Raw genomic sequence first — 22,023 nt, forward strand, 5'->3', positions numbered from 1 at the left:
ACGAATGAGCCTCATATATATCATTTAGTATTCCATCATATTTAGGTCATAAATAAATTTTTGTTTTTGTGAACTATATATAGAGCTTATGTACAACTAGACTTCTTTTAATTTATTTCGTGAAATAACATGAATCTTGCGATTCTTCTGACGTTTATCACTGTTGCCTTTGCACAAGAAGGTAAGTCTCTTAATTAGTTATAGGAATATTTTATTATTTTTATTATTATTCATTATATATATAAACCGTATATTTTAGTATTTAATTCCGATTGAGTTTTTTTCAACGTGAAATCCAAGCCTTTCTGTGTAGGCGTTTCAGGTCTTCTTTTAGATACATATTCTAGAATTTATACTATTCTACCTAAACTTTTATTCCTACGAGTAACTCGATTTGAATGACTTATATATGGTTGTGTGACGTTATGGCTGTAGTGGTACCGTTCCTAATATTACAAAGATATAGGGTAAATTTTATGTCATAAATTATGTATTAAAAACAGTTTTCGATATTAGTTTTTATTTTTGAATTATTAAACTAAAATTGGAAAGATTCGAATGAAGGTAGTGTTGTCATCCCAATCCCGTTTTCACCAATCCGTAACTGTTCGGACGCTGCTGTGTTGCCGTTCCCCTGCTGGATATCACTGTTACGCTCTACAAATTGTCATAAAATTTGCTTGAATTCATGGTACAATGAAATTAGGTCTTGTTCTACAGAGTTCTATTGATTTTGAGTCCTAAGTATGAGGGCCGGCTGGGTTTCGGCGTAAAGCCATTGACCGATAACATTGCTCAAATGCTGATACTAGGCTAGTAATTTTCTAGTACAGGCTGAATGCAAAATTGTTTAAGCAATGAGTTAGCAATAACATAATATGTATTTAATTAAAATCATACTAGCTGTATACTGATACTGATAGTATTTGAATGGATGGTAATTGACACTTGCATTGCGTATGAAATGAACATTCTTTTTTATATTCACGAATGCGTAAAAAATGTAAAATATTTGAAAATTGCAAAAACATTGAAAATCTCATGGCACGTGCAATGTTCTATATCATATGGATAGACGCCGAAATATTAAAAACTATGAAAATCATTTACGTGTTTCTCAAGCGCTTTACAAAGTGGGGTAATTTTGGCGCATTTAAACGGAAATGAAGACTGTTTTTTTACTTAGCCTTTAATGTAAAGTATATTTTTACAATCATTAACTAATAATTATAAGTCCGAAAATGTGTTTTAGTGTCGCACTTGAGTAATACGTCAGAGCTTTAATTAATTATGTTGTGGGCGAATTTCCGCCCTAAAACACGCTAAATATAACCGAAATACCATACCTGATAAATCAAGTAAGCCCACTTGGTATGTTTGATCAACTGGTATAAAATATGCCATATAAAGCCATAGTAATCGCGGAACTATCCGTACCAGGATCTTTTTCAGTCAATCAAAAATGTAATTAAATGACGAAGGGACATGTTTAAATAATTGCGTTCGAAACTAGATTGCATCAAACCAAAATATTTTGGAGCCATGTAAATTTAGTTGTTTATTTATAAATTTTGTTCAAAGATAAAATAAACGGTATATAAGACAAACAAATCGACGTGGTTTACTTTAATAGATGTTTTAATTTTTTTACAAATTAAGGTGAGAAATAATTTGTGGCTAGTACTGATTGCCACTCCTTCAAGCTAAAAATGTTTGTTATTTGATTATCAGAAACCTGACAATTTTCAGGATTTTTATTTAAAACACCAAATTGAAACATAAATCATCCCAGAAATTATCCGATGCACGGCACCGGCTGGTGTTGATATTTAGATATGATATCTCATGCTTTTATCAGAGTTTACTTAAACAAACATCAGCAAATAGTAGCGTCATTCGTTTACTAACTATGGTTTCGATATATGGATCGGATAATAATAAATAATTCTGATCTATACCTATATATAATAAAATATTTGATTTCGTGAATTTCGTTTCACTCACTTCAAAACTGTCTTCGAATTACCCGACTTCCGAGTTGAAGTGACTGTAATTTTGTTAAAATACTTGTCCACTGACTATGATCAATAACTTGTTGTTTTGCAGAAACAAGAACATTTACAATTAGCCCTGGCTACAGTGCAACTTATTTTTATAACCATGCCAGCGGAGTAATAGTATTCTCAATCACAGCCTCAGTCAGGCCAGGACACTGGGCTGCTATAGGATTTTCGAAAGATAGAAAAATGGCAAGTAACAAATTTTTAATATGTGTTTTATTTCGTTGTCATGATGGATCGATATCCTTGACCCTTGACCCTTTGTAACAGGAAAAGTCCGACGCCGTCATTGGCTATATTTCTTCTGGCAACAAAGCAACTGTCGTGGATGTATGGATTGATGAAAAAAGTCAAAAAGGCGTTCAAATTGATAAGCATTCTGATGCCAACAATCCTGGTTTGAGTTCATGGAAAAATGGAGTACTGGAGTTCACGTTTACACGACTTCTAGATTCAGATGTAAATTTTATTTTTTTGAATTAAGCAATTGATTTGGAATTATGCAAATATGGTTCTAAATTTCTGGTAAGTGCGTGTTTTAAAGATTGTCCTGTTATGTGATTAACAGCTATTGAATTACTATAGATGTCAATAAATCATAATATTAGTTTTTCTATTCTTCAGTTCAGCACAGAAAAATTCGTGGAATTCGGTTGGCCTTCGAGTCGCATGTCCATTGGCGATTGATTACATTAGTCGACGTCACAATAGCTACCAGCTATGTTTGTGACTTCGAACTTTGAAATATTTCAATTATGTGTATTCAAATTGCAGGCTACAGTACCTGTATTAAATCTGAGACGTCTGTATAAAGTCCTTAATAATAATAAATTTAGGACGATCAAGACTTATCTTTGACACAATGCCGATATTTTCTGTTTGCTTGGGATGGACCGGTCATTGACTTCGAAACATTCGGGAAACACTCAAGAAGAGAGATCAGTACGAAAAAAATATGCATCGGTGAGAAGCTTTTATTTGCGATACTGTTCAAATATGAAATATATAAACGATCAAGAAAGTACTTTCTAACGACTTCTCTTTGAAAAAATTCAAGATTTACTATATATATTATATATATATATATCCATAACATATATATCTATTTCTAGCTTTGATCATATACCTTCTTGATAAGCCATATCGTCACTGGCCATCAAAGAAATAATTTTATATAGGACGTGTGACTTATTAATATATATGCTACAAGCTTTCATCGATATTTTTAAGGTTTTCCAGGAACAGCACCAGATTCGGAATCTTCATCAGTAGGATCCCAGGTTGTAACGGGTGGCAATCCACCGGTGTTGGTTGCAAATTGCGGCGAACCACCAAAAGTTAGCAATGCAAAGCGTTCGTTTGAAGAACAATCTGCGTTTGGAGTCGGTTCAATCATTTTTTACCAATGCGACAATGGGTATAAGATAAAAGGAAGCATATCGGTGACGTGTATTAGCGGCGGGACGTGGGATCCCGAACCACCACAATGTATCAAAGAAGGTATGCAAACAACAATAATTAGATCTCCGCCGAGGAGACCCTTATTATCAGTCGGTCCGCATGTTCATCTATCGATAGTCCATGAACTGAGGAAGGCTTAGGAATTTTCGTGAACGAGTTTTAATCACTGTGTTAACTATAGCTACAGCTTATTGACCGCGGCCTGTCGTGTCTGGAGTTGCTTTCTTTCGTTAATTATCCGGGTTACCGGGTCGCTTAATGGCGTCTCAAGTCCGGCTTTTGTTAGTATTTTATGTTTGACTTCTTTCTCATTATGATTTAATATTAGACTTACTGCCTCAAAGGTGACGCTGCTCGATAACCTTCTCTGGTTTATCGCGTCTCCCTTCACACTGAAATGTAATTTTTCATTTTTTTTTAATTTTGTTCGTCAATGTTTACATTCGGTTTGTGATAAAATAAACTACTGACTGACTGAATACCGACGAGACTCACAGCGCTCAAAATGAACTGGCATTTCCTTTATCCGTTAGTAACCCTGAATAAACGTGGGTCTCAAGCATCGGAGGATAATTATATACTTGGCTCCTACCGGCTTGTTAAAGTATTTACCAATTTTGGTATAAAATCTTTCACGACCACGAACGGAATTGGAAGGTAGAGAGAATATACGGTAAAAATTGCTCATACAAAATTTTCCACAATTTTAGTTGATGCCCTACTTATTCATTTATTTATCCCCTTTGAAAGTATGTGTGGATTTATTAGGCGAAGAAAAATCGGACGGTGACAAAGATGGCGATGACGATGAAGATAATAACCTTGATCCATGTTCTTTTCTGGAATGCCCTGACAAAGCATCATGTGTCGTTGAAAATGGATTTGCGGATTGCCAATGTGATGATGGGTATGAATTCAACGACGATGATGAATGTGTGAGTAAAGGTAAGAACCTGAAAATGATATAATTTATGTTTTTCTAGCAAGAATATTACCCAAAGTACGAAATTACAAGCTTATTATGAATTTAGTACAATAAAATTGAACCAATGTTGTTGGATGAATTTGTGCATGTCATGGACTTTTTAACAGATGGAAAAGAGAAAGACAAATCCGAATCTGGTCCTTGTCGCAACTTGGACTGTCCAGACAATGCAGAATGTGTAGTTGAAGTTGATTTGGCTGTTTGTAAATGCGATGATGGATATGACTTTAACGCTAAGTTCGAATGCGTTAGTACAAGTAATAATTTTTTTTTACGTATTAAGTAATAGCATAAACCAGGGTTGTCCAAAACGAATCGAATATTCGAATATCATAGTATTCGAATATCATAGTATTCGAATACCTTTTCGGCTGATTTTCGAATAATTCCGAATAGTAGCCACTTTTCGCCGTAAACGTGGTGTTTCGTTTTACGGGAATCTCCAAACGACTTTTTACGCTGTCTCACGTATTGTAATGACGATGAAATAGAATCGGCACTTTGATTGTTTATATTCTGTGCGACCGTAGGTCGCATAGTGTTGCGACACGTTTGCGTGGGTGGACATTGCCGACATTCGTCTACGAGGCAAATTTACAAATTCATTTTCATCACGTCGAAAAATTGACAATTACCGCTTTTCTAGGCCCAATTTTTCGGCCTGATTTTTTTTTGGGAGTCGTCTAATTGAGAAAGTATGTTTATTTTATTTCTATGTGGCCTGCTTATTAGTCTTCTCAAGCATGATTTGTGAACCTTATAATTGGGTCTTAGGGTCTGCCAATCATGATGTTTAATCGCAGGCGGGTTATCGTTACTTTAAAGAGAAACATGGCCACCGAGTGAAAGTGATTTGTGGCCCTTTCGTTTTGCCGATTCAGCAGAACACGACAGCTACAGGAAAACACAGCAGTGAAATAACCCGTGGACGTACAGTGTAGTACTTATCACATTCCAAAATTATTTTAACATCCGGGTTAATATGTTGTCCAAAATGATTGCCGCTTTACAACTTAAATTTACCGCTCAATTGTTAAAAATAGTTAATTCTGTGAGTATGATTCTACCAAACTAACATGATCTGGTTCTAAACATATAAAATTATTAGCGCATATCACAGGGACACAATTTTTCTACCAGTCTTATTGGAGGCCTATATGGAAAAAAAACTTTTTTGAGTGCTAAAAATAGACATCGTCCTATTTGCCATGTGGACTTATTAGCCGGGAAATACGGTATTTATAGCCGCCATTGTTACGATATCCAATAAATTGGCACAAGTTGGAAAAACAAGTCGATTTATTAGAAAATAATTTCTGGCAAATAATTTTCATAACGATAGTTGAAAGTATCGATCCTTAACCAGAATGATTTTTTGTTGCGCAAAATAATCCAATCCATGACTGGCACCAGCATTTAAAATTATTACTTCAATTCCGTTCAACGTAACTCATGGTTGTATGGACAATCTGTGGACATAAAATGTGTGGCAAACTGACCGATATTATTAAATATTGATTCCTATTTTCATATTGAAAAAATAATGAAAGTATGAACATGAAATACGTGGTAAACTGCCCAATCATATTTAATTTTGGATTCGTATATACAAAATAATAAAACTATTATAATTCTAAAATGCAACGGCGATCTGTGGCCTTAAAATGTGTGGTAAACTGCCCGATTTACCAACATTTGAGTTATGATAATAGAACTAAATTAACACGGTAAGGCATTTTAAATAGTGGTATCAGTCATGGATTCGAATATTGTACGCAGCACAAAATCATCCTAGTAAAAAGTCCATACTTTTAAATACAAACCAATGGCAACCATTATCCAAATTAGTTCCCAAAAAGCGGGATAAAGTATAAATTCTTTCTCTGACTTGTGACAATTTTTTCGTGAGTACGAAAATAAGAATCAAAAACTAATTATATTCGGCACAATATCACGGCAATCTGTGGACATAAATTGTGTGGCAAACTCGCGATTAATATTAATTTTTGATTCCTATTTTTGTATTTACAAAATACAACGGCGATCTGTGGACTTGGAATGTGTGGTAAACTACCCGATTATAAATAGTTTTTGATTCCTATTTTCATATTTATAAAATAAGAAAAGTATTATTACTCAAACAGACAACGGCGATCTGCGGACTCAAAATGTGTGGTAAAGTTTCCGAATATAAAAAATTTTTGATTCGTATTTTTGTACTAACGAAAAAATTGTCACAAGTCGGAAAAATAACTCATACTTTATCCCGCTTTTTGGCAAATAATTTGGATAATGGTTGATATTTAAAAGTATGGGCGTTTTACTAGGATGATTTTGTGTTGCGCAAATATTCAAATCCATCACCGATACCACTATTGCCGTATTAATTTAATTCTGTTAGCATGACGCAAGGTATATAAAATATATACTGCAAATATGAAATGCCTGGTAATATAACTAGGTTGTAACTTGTAGATAGCAGTTATTCCATTTCTTATTGTAGGGAAATTCCTACATACATTTAGATAAGCTTCAATTAGTGAACTTCATTTTCGAAGTATTCGAAATTTCATATTCGAAAAAAATAATTTCGAATGTATTCGAAATAAACTATTCGGTATGGGCCATCCCTGGCATGAACCCAATTAAATGGTTAGAAACTTCCAGAATCATTTGTGGAGAGACATAATGTTGATGACCAAGCGAGCTATTGCTGCCACTCTGATAGATAGAATACATACTTGCATACGTATAAATCGCACACTCGTCTAAGGATAAGATAATTTAGAAATTTTAGAATAATTTGAAAAAAAAAGTCTTAATGCAACCATTGTCAACCTAATTTGAAGCCGATGAAAAGGATTTTGCACGGAACCCGAGAGACCCTTGCAGACGACTCATTTGTCCTGAGAATGGAAGATGTGTTGCTGAAAACGGAAAACCAAGTTGTGTATGCGATCCTGGGTTTGGATTGGCCAGAGACGGATGTTTTAGTAAGTTTATAATGAATCAGAGCAGGCTGCATGTTATTAGTTGGTACTGTGTTTCACATAGATTTCAACATATATCTGCCGAATAACGGCAACCGACTTGTTGCCGTTGGAAATACTGGGAATTTTTTCCCTTCATTCCACATCGTTCTTGTTCTTGTAATCAGGAATTTTTCCATGTCCAGGGCTTTCAACTCACATTAGTCAGTTGCCCTGGTTTTCATTCAAAGTAAATTCTTTGACATGTAAGTTAACCTAAAAATGTAAGTGTTATACATTGTCGGCCTCAAAAAGCACAGTGGGCGATCATACACATTTCACTTAGGAAGTTCTCGTAATATAACGTTATAGTATTTTACAATCATCAATATATAAAACATTCTCATTTTTTCTTTACAGGAAACCCATGTGATATGATAATGTGCCCTCCCAATAGTAAATGTAGTGGCGGAATATGTCTATGTGATCCTGATCATATGATAGGGATAGACGGAAATTGTTATAGTAAGCTGACGTTAAATTCTACTTATTAAAATAACGTGCCGAATTTGAATGACAGTCTTAAACGCTTTTGCATTATGCTTCTTGTATTGTAAGATTAAGTTTAATCTATTATGGTAATTTGACACTGTAAAGTACACATTTTACATGATTGTAGTGTATTTGTGTATTTGCCTGATTTCACCCGTAATTTAGGGCCATTTTATGTGTCCTTATTCAATATTATTTTTATGCATTTGCTTAGAATTAATAAGAAAACACAAATAACAAGTGTCAGATGTAAATGCAGCTTCTGCTTTCGATCCTTGAAATTGCCTTAATAAGTGAATAAATCACAAATTTCTTCTGCAGAATCCGAATCCCGAGACCCATGTGATGACATCAAATGTGACTCCATGGCGATATGCGTTGACGGTGATTGCAAATGTCCAGATGATTACTTTATGAATGATGATGATGAATGCGAAAAAGGTGATGAATATTTAAAATTTAGCACTACTTTATCGATGCAACAATACAGCTCGAAAATGGGGAATCATCAAACTATATGATATACTTACTATCTTTTAGGTCATTAACTGTTTTAAAATATTATTTTCCTGTTGCTACTCTACAATTATTTAATCTTGTTTGCTAATAATTATTTACTTCAAATATGCTTCTAGTTGACAAAGATCCCTGTGACGAAATAAAGTGTAAAGATTCAATAGCGAAATGTAGAGATGGAATTTGTGAATGTCCTGATGGCTATTTCACAAATTTCGACGGAAAATGCGAGAAGAAAGGTATTGAAATATAAAAAAATTTCAATTTTTATTTTTAAAAGTTGATAACAGTATTGAAGAATTTAGATTTTTTCAATAGCCTTTAAGCACATTACATATGTACAATTATTTTAATAAATTGATGTAGCCCGCAAAATTTGTTACTCTTCATTTATACATACACTGGCTTTATCCAGAATATCGAAACAATCGCTGCCAAACATTTTCGTTTTAACGTGTCGTTCAGGGTAATATTTGAAGCGATTTAATATGTTATTGCTCGTACAGTATAGTTTGCGTAATGTACCGAAGTCTTTCTTATACGTCAGCCCGTCTTTTCAAACATAGACAACCCAATGACAATAGTGCATTCTAGTAACTGAGCACTTATGCGTTATTTGTATATATTTAAGAATCTCAAGATCCATGTGAAGATGTAAAATGTGATTCAATTGCACAATGTATCGATGGAGAATGTCGTTGTCCAGATGATTTTTTTTTGGGAGACAGTGGCAGATGCGAACGAGGTTAGATACCTGATTAATTGGTTAACCACTAATAGATAGATGATATTGTAGAAGATATAGAATGTAACTATGTATTTTAATGTGCTTTAGGTTTCAATCCCTTTGTATTAGTGCCCCATTTCCTCTGATTATGATTCATCGCGACAAATCTTAATATGGTTCGTTTTTTTATCGAGCAATTTATGACGTGTTTCGGGCTTCCATTCGAGAGTTGAGAATACAGTGTTTTTCATGTTTTTGCATTATTACCGATTTGCATTGCAACCGAATTGGTATTAAGGTTTAGGTTTATTTTTCAATATACCTGTTTGGATTCAATTTATCGTGCAACATTTACAATATATCATGTGCTTATTGACCTCCGAAGGGGTTAGTAGCGATTTTACTCCGTTAAACGTGTGTAGGGTCAATTACCCCTACAGTTTAAAATGATTTGGATCGCACTTAATACTCCGAAATAAATATTGTTTAACATTCATTTTCTTTAGTGGTCCTCACATCTATGTTTTTTGTTTACTCGATTTTAATATCTCATTCTTGTCATAGAATTATTTTCAATGTTCATCTATCACAAAACTAGTCAAATGTTTCTTTTTAGAATTATTTCGAGACGCATGTGCTAATGTTAAATGTGATTCAATTGCGAGATGCGTTGACGGAGTTTGTAAATGTCCCCGCGAATTCATCTTGGGAGACAGTGGGAGATGCGAACGAGGTAATATAAAATGCACAATGTATACTGAATTCAGGCATCTGAACTTCTAAAAGAATTTATGAGAATGTTAAAATAATGATCGTACTGATTTTCTACTTATTTTTCTCGTCGACTTTTAATTTTTTCATATCTTCACATTCAGATAATATATTCTCAATAAAAAACACTATTTTAATAATAATTAAGGTATTTCCAATCTCGACAACTCTTATTTTCAACCTCTAGTATTTCGTGATCCGTGTGATGATATCGAATGTGACGACATGGCTACTTGTGTCAACGGATTTTGTGAATGTCCCAAAGATTATTTCTTAGATGATGACAATAAGTGTCAACCAGGTACGGTACTTTCAATTCACATAATGTTGCTAGACTTTCTGTTCACTTCTTTGTTTCATTCCCTCACCGCTAAAATATTAATTTTTCCACTAATGCAAAAATGTGGAATTCAAAAAAAAAAAAAAAAACACGTTTCAAAATTACAATTTAGGAATGATTTTTAAAAAATCGAATTTTTAGCGCGATTTGCATTCCTAACCCGAATCCTAACTGGATACTTACTAATTTTCCTATTTAAAGCATTGGCAGGGGTGTTTTTTGGCGGGGGCTTATTGCAAAAGATTCTAATTTTTTAAAGGTGTCCCAGTAATACAAGCGTTGAACTTGGTGATTGATGCTTGCATCGCTGGATACACATCTCGGGCCCAAATCCCATCCCGACCCGACCATCTAATCCAGGGTTAAAGAAAAAGTTTTAAAATCTGTTTTATGTTTGAAACTGAACCATGATTAGTAACCTAATTAGGTATTCATAATCTAATCTAATTTTGAATAGAAGATACAATTAGGAATTTTATATCAATTCTGTTGGAGGCTCCATTTCGATCCCCAGTTCTCGTATATAACGCAGTCAGTCTATAAGCCAATAAAATAATATCGATATTTTTTGGTAAATATTTATTTTATTTTATATTTTATAAATTTGTTCTGAAGAAATCATAGACCCGTGTGATAGAATCACTTGCCACCCAAGTGCAACTTGTTTTTTCGGAAAATGTGAGTGCCCTGACGGACATTCAAAAAGAAGCGACGGAAGCTGCAAATCAAGTGAGTAACAGTTTATTAGTTGTTGTTAAAATTCTAATTTTTACATTTATACTTGAATCTTGGTATCTATTTCTTTTCGTTAAGTTCACGTGACTCTTGCGAAATTGCCAAATATATTTCTACTGCATTATGTAAATGCGCCCGAACTTTTTCAATATCCAGGTGCATGGTAGCGCTGCAGCCCAGTATATAATTTAAAACTAAATATTTAACGAAAAATACATATATAGTGAAGTCAAGGACTTAAACGCCACAAAACGTTACGCATAACTTTTTCAATATCCAGGTGCATGGTAGCGCTGCAGCCCAGTATATAATTTAAAACTAAATATTTAACGAAAAATACATATATAGTGAAGTCAAGGACTTAAACGCCACAAAACGTTACGCATTTGCAATCGAAGTTTTGTACTTGAGGATAGATTCCAATGCATCGGAATCGATTCTAGTCGATTTCGCGGAGAGTCGATTCTATAATCGAATCCAGCCTCGATTTCGCCATCTCTAGAAGCGAATAACGCGTTTACTGATCCCGTAATCGGCATGGACTGGTATATATACAACTAAATAAAAAGAAAGTTTTACACCTGACTTGGTCCCATTTTAGTGGAATCTGCAAAATTGACCACGATGAGTAATTGGACACGTCAGTGGACATATCGATCGTTTTAATATATATTATGTTGTTATCCTTCTTCTTTGACACGTTTTTAAAAAGTCGCTTTTCTCTTTGTTTACTGGGCCAATTGCTTTGAAATTTTCAGTATAGTTGAATATGGAATTTTTTTCTAGAAGGCTATTACGTTTATTCATTTCAAAATTTCGTATGAAATTTGATATTCCGTCCAAAATTTCGCTGTATTATTTTATCCATGGAAACACTGGCTGTCAGGTTTGACTCTGTAAATTCCTGCTACGCTAAGCTAGGAAATTTTTTGAGGGTACCGGTAGCATCAAAGGTAAGGACTGCTTCGCTATAGTTAACGTGTCCATATATTTGAGCATTGCTCTCTTGTTTAGTATCGCATTCATAATCTCATTTAGTTTGGATATTGCAATTAGAAATTCGATACCAATCTGTTGAAGGCTCCATCTGAGTCCTGTTTTCTCGTATCGTACATTTGTGAAATATTTTAATGAAGTATTATATTTTTCGCTAATTCAAAAATGAGCGACGGAAGCTGTAAATTAAGTGAGTAACAGTTTTTGGACCATTTTTGTGAAAAAATCTGCTGTTATCTTTACGTTTGAAAACTCGATTTTCATTTATGTCTGGTTGTTTTTCACAGAGGTACGTGACCCGTGTGAAAAAGTCAAATGCCACCATACTGCATTGTGCTTCCAAGGATTCTGCGAATGCCCGCCAAACAACTTTCAATCTTCAGATGGTAGCTGTAGCCTAGGTAATTTATAACTAAAAATATGAACCTGGTGACTTAAATACATTGTAACGATGAAAGGATTAATCCCTTTACTTTCATGTTTTTCATTATTATTATAATATAGAGACATAGTTGGTAACAGGACAAGATGTCATGGCTCGCCATATGATTAATTCGTCCTATCGGTTTTCCACTCTCCTCGGTATAATTATAAAAGATCTCATCTTACTATCAAACAATTTCCAATACAAACTCTAAATTATTTGAACGCCCAGCGTAGAAGACATTCAATACTGGTATAGAAGAAGAAGCCGGCGTAGTTTTGAAATATCTTTGTAAATACTAAAACAAAATTAGCATTATGTCTCTTGCCCCCTTCCTTAAAAAGGTTTGTAGGCATTAAGAAATACAAAATACATAAATTAAATAGTTATGGAAAACGATTTATTGCCTCATATCATGTTTCAATGACAACATCAGAAAGGAATTAAAAAAATAATAATTTAAAATTGCTTCCAGTCGCATTCTTTTGACCTCTCATTACATTCCAGTTGATCGTGATCCATGCTATGGTGTTCGATGTCATTCTTCTGCTTTCTGTGTGCGAGGAACATGTGCATGTCGGGATAAATATGTTCTGGCTGCTGATGGCAAATGCAATCCTGGTAAGAAAACTTTTCAAGATGATAAAGTGAAATTAAATAGCTCCAATGAATGTGCATTAAGAATAGCGTTACTTCTGGTTGTATTTTTTGGACGCGAAGTGTACAAATGGACTGTTTTGATAAATTGTTGTTGACAGTCTTGTGAGGATGATTGTTCTTGTTGTTGTAAAAAATAATAGCTTTTCTTACAAGTACTGTAATAATCGATTTCAAAATTTTAGTAATTAGATGGATAGAAGAAGTTTCATTCATTTTATTATTGACTTTTAAAGTCCCGATATCTCGTTCCAAATTTTGCTGTAATATTCATATTTATAGAATACTGTCCTGGTAGTTGGGCTTGGTGTCTATATATTTGAGAAATGTGCTTTTGTTGTTTACAATCATGCTATTTAAAGTACAGTATAGACCAGACATGGACAAACTACGGTCCGCGGGCCAAATCCGGCCTGTTGGGTAATTCAATCTGGCCCGCTGATGCTGTCACAGCCAAACGAAAACTAAATTTTGTTGTTTCAGCAAAAGAAGAGCTCAAGGAATTTGTAAGGATTGCGATCAAATTGAGTTTTGGCATGGCTTATCGTTTTCCACTTTTGCGTTTGTAACACTGTAAATATTGTCCATAAAATGTAACTTTTACTTCATACTTATAAGACTCGCCAGTCTAGATGGGCAAAACTTTTGGCCCCCCGTCCGGAAACCTTGCCCACCCCTGGTATAGACACTATCTCTCCTTGTGCCCTTATCCATATCAGTTGACAATCTTTGTGAAATAGACCAGTTTTATCTCATATTTGTAGTAGGCGGCCACTTTTCGTTCATGTTGATATGCCGTCCAATAATCTAACTTTAATTCAACTTTTCATTGTAGTATTTGACAAATGTGCTGGTAGGACTTGTCCCGTGAACTCAGATTGTATCAATGGAGTATGCCAATGCACTTTGGGATATAATTATGGAATTGACGGATTTTGTAAAAGTGAGAAATCTTTTAGTCATTTTTAATATTTGTAATGCCCAATCCAAACTCGTAACACATTATCCTTGAAATAAGGAGGCTAATTTGCATACGTTGGTACTGCTGGTGACTGGTGAATTAAAGATATCTTTAGAGGTCATAACACCAGTGACTTTTGCCTTTAGGTTACACGTTTGGGCGCATATTGTCGACATGTTTATGTCATTATTAACATTTTCCGATTTTAATTACAAACTTGTTTTTGCATGCGTACACCTGCAAGATACGCTTGCAGTATCCTGCGCATAAGAAAAAGCTCACTCGAAAGCGAAGTTGCGATCACACCCCCATGCCAGGATCATTATTTCTTTAAATAAAATTTTGGGGCAAAGATTGACGAATTGATGATTGGCGTAAAAATTCAAGATATTACATTGAGAATAGCACAGTTATCCGAGCCGACATTTGCGACTTGTGCACACTGGCGATGCCGTTCAAATATTCGCTGATATAATGTATATCATATAAATGCTCATGTTGATTTATGTGTCAGAAAGTCTGTTTATGAGGCAAAGGTATATTCTCTCTCTTATGTGTGCTCTCACATCTACAGGACTAGATTTCAGTGGTGATCCATGCTCTACTGTTCGATGTCCTACGAATGCCAGGTGTACATCACGAGAGGGAGTGGCATATTGTATCTGTATTGATGGATATCACACTGAAGGATTGGGAGAATGTGTAGGTAAGAAAATATAAACCTTATTCAATGTTAAACGCGGGGGCCAACAGTTTGACCCGCTTAATCACCCGGTTTAAAAAAGTACTGGTTTACCATCCAAATTCTATATTTAGTCAACTATCCATGTTATGAAGTAGACTGCAAGTTTCGCGGTGTTTGCGTCGTCAAAAGAAATCGAGGGAGCTGCGAATGCATCGCTGGATACAGAAGGACACAAAATGGACGATGCGAAAGTAAGTTGACTGCAACGTCGTTGTTGCAAATCGTCTAAATCTATAATTGCTTTATATAAATAGTAGTATATATATGATTTAACAGAGCTAATATTTTAAGTATGTAAAGTCCTAATCTTTTTTCTTGTATGCTTCAGGACTTGATTCATGTTCTAACGTAAGATGCGATCAGAATTCACGATGTGTTGCTGGGAAATGCCAATGTATTGGAGAGTACGTAAAAGGAGTGGACGAAATTTGTCGAAGTGAGTTATCATGGCTTTTATTTATTTACCTATTTAAACTGTTTTAAGTAATAAAACACAAGCCGAAGTTCCAGCGAAAAAATTAAATATAATTTTCATTACTTAGAAATAATTTAGAAATTAAGTTTTATTCCTTCCTTAGTTTGGTTTTATTGCTTGGTTCAACATGATCGAGATAAAAGCATTGGAGAAGAAAAATTCTCAAAGCCAAAATAAAATAATCTCAATTTTGAATGAAGTAGTTGAAAAATGTCTTAAAAAGTGTAAACAAACGGAAGCATTTGTTTCACAGGCCTAAATAATCATCATTCATCACCTTATTTATTACAGAACCTGATGCATGTAGCTTAATAAAATGTCCGATTCACTCAAAATGTCAAATTACAAACAAAATTCCATCTTGCATATGCACATTGGGTTATGAAATGAATTCAAGATTTGAATGTGTCAGTAAGTATATAATTTGACAATATTTATGTTGCAAAAGCAAATTTTATATAGTAATATGAATATACCATTGTACTCAATGTTGGCATAGTCTTGGCTCGGCGGTGTGGCGCATCGTGTTAAGCGTTAGGAATACAATCGCCACGGCACCTCTGATTACCCTGCGTAGGTTCGCAGGTTCAGTCCCATGCGGGGATAGTTATGTGTGAGAGGATTGCTGGACTCCTCACCGCCGTAGGGTGGTTTACGTAAACACTGGTCGGTTACGGCTTCTTTCACCACTATCAAATCCATGCTTCTGAAAACAATTAACTGCATGGGACTGGTAATGGTAACCGGACGAGAGGCCGTGGTTCGCCATACGATTGAGCTGTCATATCGGCTTTCCTTCCCCCCGAAATAAATATGTAAATACTATCTTATAAAATAAAACATTCTATATATATTCTTTTTTCTGACAAATATAAGTTCAAATCCCACGCAATTTTAAATACAAATGAAGAGTTACCCTATTGTAGGTTGTTGATTGGCAGGAATATACGTATGTCTGCAAGATAATCATATGAAAGATTAATGAGTATTCATGAGTGCCAGTTACCGGATTTGAACCCAACTTGTATTTTGTATCCTTATTTGTATAGAGCAGGGGTGGGCAACCCCTGGCACGCGTGCCAAACTTGGCATGCGAGCACATTTATTCGGCACGCGAGCGAGGCCTGTGATCAGGAATTACCTGATGAAACTGGGTGTTCGTTTGTTAACAATCCGTTATTTATTTAAACTCTTTTTGTCCTTTCATGACATATATATATATGGCACAAAGGAATATATTATTTTGACATAACAAATGAGTGAGCTGTCGAGAAGAGCGCAGCATTCATATGGCTACATTCTCACATAATATATTTCGTCTGTGTCACCCTTTTCTTCATTTTTGCTCGATTTATGAAGTTGTACAGCTCATGTTGGTTAGACTTACTTGCTAAATTACTGTTATAAATTGATTTCAAAAGAAATATGAGCGATTGGGGAAAGGGAATACAAGAGAGAAGTGCAGAAAACGAATTATTGTGTGGTTGGGATGCTATTCCCCAAAATGTTGCGTGTCCTAAAAACTTTGCAACTGTATTGCTCTCCATGTTTTCATCTACATTATGCTTGTGAATCTCAGTTCTCAGTTGTGCAGTAATCCCACTGATATAGAATAAGAAAAGTAATCAAATCAATTTGTTGGACTGATATATTCCTGAATATAGTGAATCCGTCTGTGCTTGTTAAGAAGGTTTATTATTGTGAATTTTTGCTTTGAAAGTAGCAAAGCAATGTTTTCTAATTTTGGCACGCGGGAGAATTTTGTCGTTAAATTTAGCCGATTTTGGCACGCGAGCCGAAAAAGGTTGCCCACCCCTGGTATAGAGGAAAGCATCATTTATTTTAATCATAATATCAAATTTTTCGATTCGTTTTGTCTTGCAGAAAAAGACAGAGATCGTTGTGCTGGAATTACATGTCCGATAAACAGTTCATGCAAAGTGATTGGCAGCATTATATCGTGTCTATGTAATAAGGGATACGTTTTTTCGAACAACGTAGAATGCGTTGGTAAGAATGGGTATAATATTCAGCATAATATTGTGTATAAATGTAAGAGAAAGACGAGAAAGAAATGGCGATCTGGGCTTCACAGAAAAAAGTTAAAATTAGTGTTGAATCTACAAAAATTGCTTTGTGAACGAGACAAAAATGAAAGCTAAATTTGCAAGAATCCATTCTCGTCTTTCTAAATATTTGAAAAGCTTAAATATTTTACATTTCATTATTTGACAGATATAAAAAGATAACTGTATCCTTTTTGTTACATATCTTCTTTAGAATAATTTAAACGAAATAGAATAGCATAACATAAGATTCTCTTTCTCTAACACCCTCTCTTATCATGCCAGCTGAAGATCCATGTTTGGGGATACCATGTGGTCCTTTCTCAGTTTGCAAACAAGGAAAGTGTGAGTGCCTAGCAGGATATCTTGAAGATTGGCAATCTGGGGATTGTAAAGGTAACTTTTCAAATACACAATACAAATACAATACAAAATTTGCAATAATCTTTGATAGAAACATTACTGCCAATGAAATATTCGAAGCGATTGGTAATGAAACATGAAACACCTTATATCTTCATATTTACAGCTCATTTGTGTCATAAGATACGATGTGCAGAGAATTCTATCTGTGAAGATGGAAAATGTCTCTGTAAATTCGGATATGTACAGCTAACAACAGATGGTCCTTGCCAGCGTGAGTTTACCAAATCCTCAATTGTGATTTGTAATATAACTTAACACCCATGAATTGATGATCAGAATAAAACGTCATTTTCATTTTTCCAAACACAAAATACAGTAAAATATGATTGGATCAATACAAAGTCATTCAACGGTATGTGCCAAATGAAGGGCCATCGCGGTCCTGCATGGGTTAAGCGTACATTCCATATAGGAGCAGACACTCTTCTTAATAAATAATCAAATATTAGTTGATCTCTTGATCGTTGTATTAAAATTAATTAGAGCCTCCCAAACCAGTTTCGGAATTTGTATCCCCTCTAGGCTAATAAAAATTTTAAAACATTTCCAAAACATTATCTCACACGAAAAATTCTTATTTTGTTTCGCACTCCGCATGCTCACTCTAATGGCTAGCTTCAAATCAATTTTCCACACAAAAAATCGTTGCTCTGAAAACATTTCATTTTAATATTTTATTTAAATATTAGATATGCTCTTTTTATACTTTTAGCTCAGGACGAATGCTACGATGTCAGATGTCCGATTCATTCGTCGTGCGTGAGTGGAGTCTGTAAATGTAATGCTGGTTATAGTGGAAATCCCGTATATGGACCTTGTAGAGGTAACATATCCGTTGCAGTTGGCAAACTTAACGGTTGAATTCGTTCGATAGATTTTTGTTTCCAAATCTGCGTTTTCTAAAAAAAGGCTTTGTACATTCAGTCACTATTATACAAAGATCTACGATTTATACGAAAACCAGAATCTTTCGGCTTGGAATCGTCTACTCAATATTTTGTACACTGGTCTTTTAATACGAGATCTTTATCCTGCCTGCTACGCCAGCTTACTTTGGTCTGGAGTTCTGAATATACCTAACCCCTTCTTCGGATAACACATCGTATCCGCGAAATGCTTGGAATTGATGCCTGGCGTCTTAATGGGTTTCATGTCAAAATAACTTGAGCGTAATGAAAAATCCTAATATTTACAGTCACTGTTGTGGTTCCAAGTCACAGTTGTACTGGTGTTGTATGTGGCAGTAATTCACGATGTACAGGTGGAATTTGTATCTGTATGGACGGATATATTCGACAGGGAGATATTTGCACAGGTATGTATATATATATGTGGTATGTATATATATACCACATATAGAAAATCTGTTAAAACATTCAATCTGTATATATTTCAGAACCATCTGTAACTTATGATGGTAATCCATCAAGATGCGACGGATACTCGGGTCATTGCGGAGCTCACGCAACTTGCGTGAACGGACTTTGCGTCTGTATAACTGGATATACAATAATTGGTGGAATATGCTCGCGTGAGTTAGACTACATTACCTACCCGCAACCTCGATTTTCTCTCTTTCACGGCAATGCCTTTTTTAAACTTGAAAATCTGTAGTAGTGCCTCAAATTTATTTTTGTCAATAGTACTATTTATTTAAACTAATTCTGTATTGTTCTCATTTATTCATTTTTAAATTTTTCAGCCGAATTATGTCATGGAAAATACTGCCCACGCAACAGTCATTGTAACAAAGGAAGTTGTGAGTGTGATCAAGGTTTTAACAAAGGAACAAATAACATCTGTTACAGTAAATATCTGTTGATATCAAAATATCTTTTTATAAAACATCCGAATAAATCTTGAGGTCTGTTAGAGATCATTGCGAGAAAATACGATAATATTGCAGGACTTGTGCAGTTGTTCTACATCTGGAGCAGGGGTGTCAAACTCGCGTCCCGCGGGCCGTATTCCTGAAATTAATCAAACATTCAAACCATCCAAATTAATCGATGATCATGTGACTTCGTTAATTGGAGTTGGTACTGTAAAATCATTTCAGTCTTTTTTAGTAAGCTGGTGGCCCAAAAGAGATGCCAAACGTCAGGACAAATGTAATAAAAAGCATTAAGTTTATTTTGTAAATCTTAGGTCTATATATATTAAGATTAAGTCATTTTGAGTGTATGTAATATTCTTTTCTTATCATAGGTTTGCTAAAAAATGTTTTGGATAGTTGTATATAAAAATTTACGATTTTTTGTAATAAATACAGTAAATTGTATGTATATTGGCATTTGAAATTTAAGAAAATAACAAAACTTTATTCAGCTGTTTAATACTTCACGATATATGTCACAAACAACGCCTATCTAAAAATATGTTTTAAGCATGCATTATCAAAATATATCAAAAACTGTTCGCAGCCCTTGGTACAATTTCCAAAATGCAATGCGGCCCTCGAAAACCCACGAATTTGACACCCTTGCTAGAGCACCGGTTCTCAACCAGTGGGCCATGGCCCACTTTTGGGGCACAGAAACATTTTCAGGGGGACCACAAACTTATTAAAAATTGCCAGGGTTATTGATAAATTAGTTTAGCTTTGATTGTTGTAGCAATGAATAATGATGCTGCTTTTGGTCTCTGAGTGGTAATTCCCATTTTAATTAATAAAGTGCCTATCTTTGCAAAAATATTTTTTTTTGTAGTTTTTCCTTAGCATGATCCAGAATGGGGACCATATTTAGTTTTTTTACTTGCCTGTAACCCATTTTCTGTAATGGAGTCCGGGTCGTATCTTGGAGTCGGAGGCTGTAGTCGAAAGCAAAATCTTCATCTTAGTTTCTAATCAAAACTAGACTTCGTGACATGTTGTTCTGTTAATGTCTAGCATTCACCGGTTTTAATACGCACGCTTTGACAATATTTTTAATACTTTATCTCAATTTATCGATACCGCATACTGTTTTTACATTCATTTATTTAATCTGTATTACAACAGAGGCCAGTACGGTTATTCAAACATGTCTGAACGTATGTGGTAGGTATTATATCGGAGGATGCTCATGCGAGTCAACATGTAATCGTCCAGGTAGACCTCGATGCTGTGATGACTATCTTCCACAATGTGAGTCTTCTTCTTTTATCTTTTTTCATTATTGTGGGGGTAGGTATAATAAACATTTTTTGATTCATAAAATGATCATATCACCACTCTGCACTACCAATGGCGATCGGTCGATTTGCTTTTAACAGAACAATCGTTTAATTGCATTTTGACATATGTTTAATTGTTTGTTACGAAGCGTAAATCTGAAATTTAGATTTGAAATTTGTATGTGTTTGTAGCGCGAGAGATTTGTACGATGGCGGGTCCGATCTACTACCGTGAACGGGATGGTCACAGATATATACATCTGATGAGTATTCCTAACGCGCATCGTGTTATCCTGAGTTAATGAAATATAGATATTTAATGATAATTATTTCACACAGGTTTACTACGACGACCTGTATTCACAACAGGAGCTATTCACGTTAGACATGTTCACATTTGATCGACTAGAAAGAATACAATTGAATGGAAGCAAAAGAAGTTTGTGCCGAATTGTGTAAATTGTGGAAGCAATGAATTTGTACTATTCTATACTGTTATGATCTTGTTGTTATTTTTATCCCATAGAAAGTAAACCTAATAAATCTCACACCACCTAGAAAGAATTATATATCAGTGTTTGTGAAACGATGTAAGCGTTGATTGCAACATACAGCATGCACAACGTAGTATTACGTCCAAGCAGTTCAACAGGCAAACATAACGATGATTTTAATCAGAATCAGAACAGCAATCAGAATTTTTCAAGTAGTGCTTAGTTCTATCATACACCGTACCACGGACTCTTGTCCAGTTAGTAGGTAATTCCCAAATTTCAGAAAAACATCGATGCAGTATTAGAACGGCCTTTGTTCAATTTATCTTAAAATGTGAATGGAAGATGGGGCTCAGTCATCACTTCCAAATACCGAGTAAGAGTAAAATCATCTCTGGAAATAAAACGTGTGCAAGAGGCACAATTTATTTATTTCGACACCAGAGAAGTCGGCAACTACTTTATTTCATAGTTATCCAGAATAAGAGAAAGCCTCGAACAACAGGC

General features: G+C 34.8%; 1 protein-coding gene across 4 annotated transcripts; it reads left to right on the plus strand.

Moving 5' to 3' along the window:
- Positions 1 to 74: 74 nt before the first annotated feature.
- On the plus strand, positions 75 to 21,580 carry LOC120338420 (uncharacterized). Of its 4 annotated transcripts, none has more exons than XM_039406426.2 (31): positions 75 to 181; positions 2,107 to 2,249; positions 2,331 to 2,519; positions 2,897 to 3,023; positions 3,291 to 3,560; positions 4,290 to 4,466; positions 4,614 to 4,763; positions 7,356 to 7,499; positions 7,896 to 8,000; positions 8,349 to 8,468; positions 8,663 to 8,782; positions 9,175 to 9,288; positions 9,887 to 10,003; positions 10,190 to 10,342; positions 10,997 to 11,110; positions 12,400 to 12,513; positions 13,044 to 13,157; positions 14,029 to 14,136; positions 14,729 to 14,860; positions 14,971 to 15,090; positions 15,228 to 15,335; positions 15,666 to 15,785; positions 17,259 to 17,384; positions 17,726 to 17,836; positions 17,970 to 18,077; positions 18,579 to 18,689; positions 19,062 to 19,181; positions 19,263 to 19,397; positions 19,569 to 19,673; positions 20,868 to 20,993; positions 21,362 to 21,580. In XM_039406426.2, the coding sequence occupies exons 1-31, from the start codon at positions 130 to 132 to the stop codon at positions 21,421 to 21,423; spliced, it is 3,915 nt and encodes a 1,304-aa protein (XP_039262360.2). In that variant the 5' UTR covers positions 75 to 129; the 3' UTR covers positions 21,424 to 21,580. The 4 variants fall into 4 exon arrangements, with proteins under 4 accessions (XP_039262360.2, XP_039262361.2, XP_039262363.2 ...); XM_039406427.2 differs by having other exon boundaries at positions 10,229 to 10,342; XM_039406429.2 differs by lacking the exon at positions 17,970 to 18,077.
- The last annotated feature ends 443 nt before the right edge of the window (positions 21,581 to 22,023 follow it).

This window comes from Styela clava, chromosome 10 (genome assembly GCF_964204865.1).
Source record: "Styela clava chromosome 10, kaStyClav1.hap1.2, whole genome shotgun sequence".
In the NCBI taxonomy this organism is placed as follows: Eukaryota; Metazoa; Chordata; class Ascidiacea; order Stolidobranchia; family Styelidae; genus Styela; species Styela clava.

Bases quoted from the DNA above. Each gene is read 5' to 3' on its own strand.
- LOC120338420 (XM_039406426.2), top strand. From the start codon at position 130: ATGAATCTTGCGATTCTTCTGACGTTTATCACTGTTGCCTTTGCACAA. The intron at 12,514-13,043 runs GTAATTTATAAC...ATTACATTCCAG, and splicing joins AGATGGTAGCTGTAGCCTAG to TTGATCGTGATCCATGCTAT. The intron at 14,861-14,970 runs GTAAGAAAATAT...TTCTATATTTAG, and splicing joins AGGATTGGGAGAATGTGTAG to TCAACTATCCATGTTATGAA.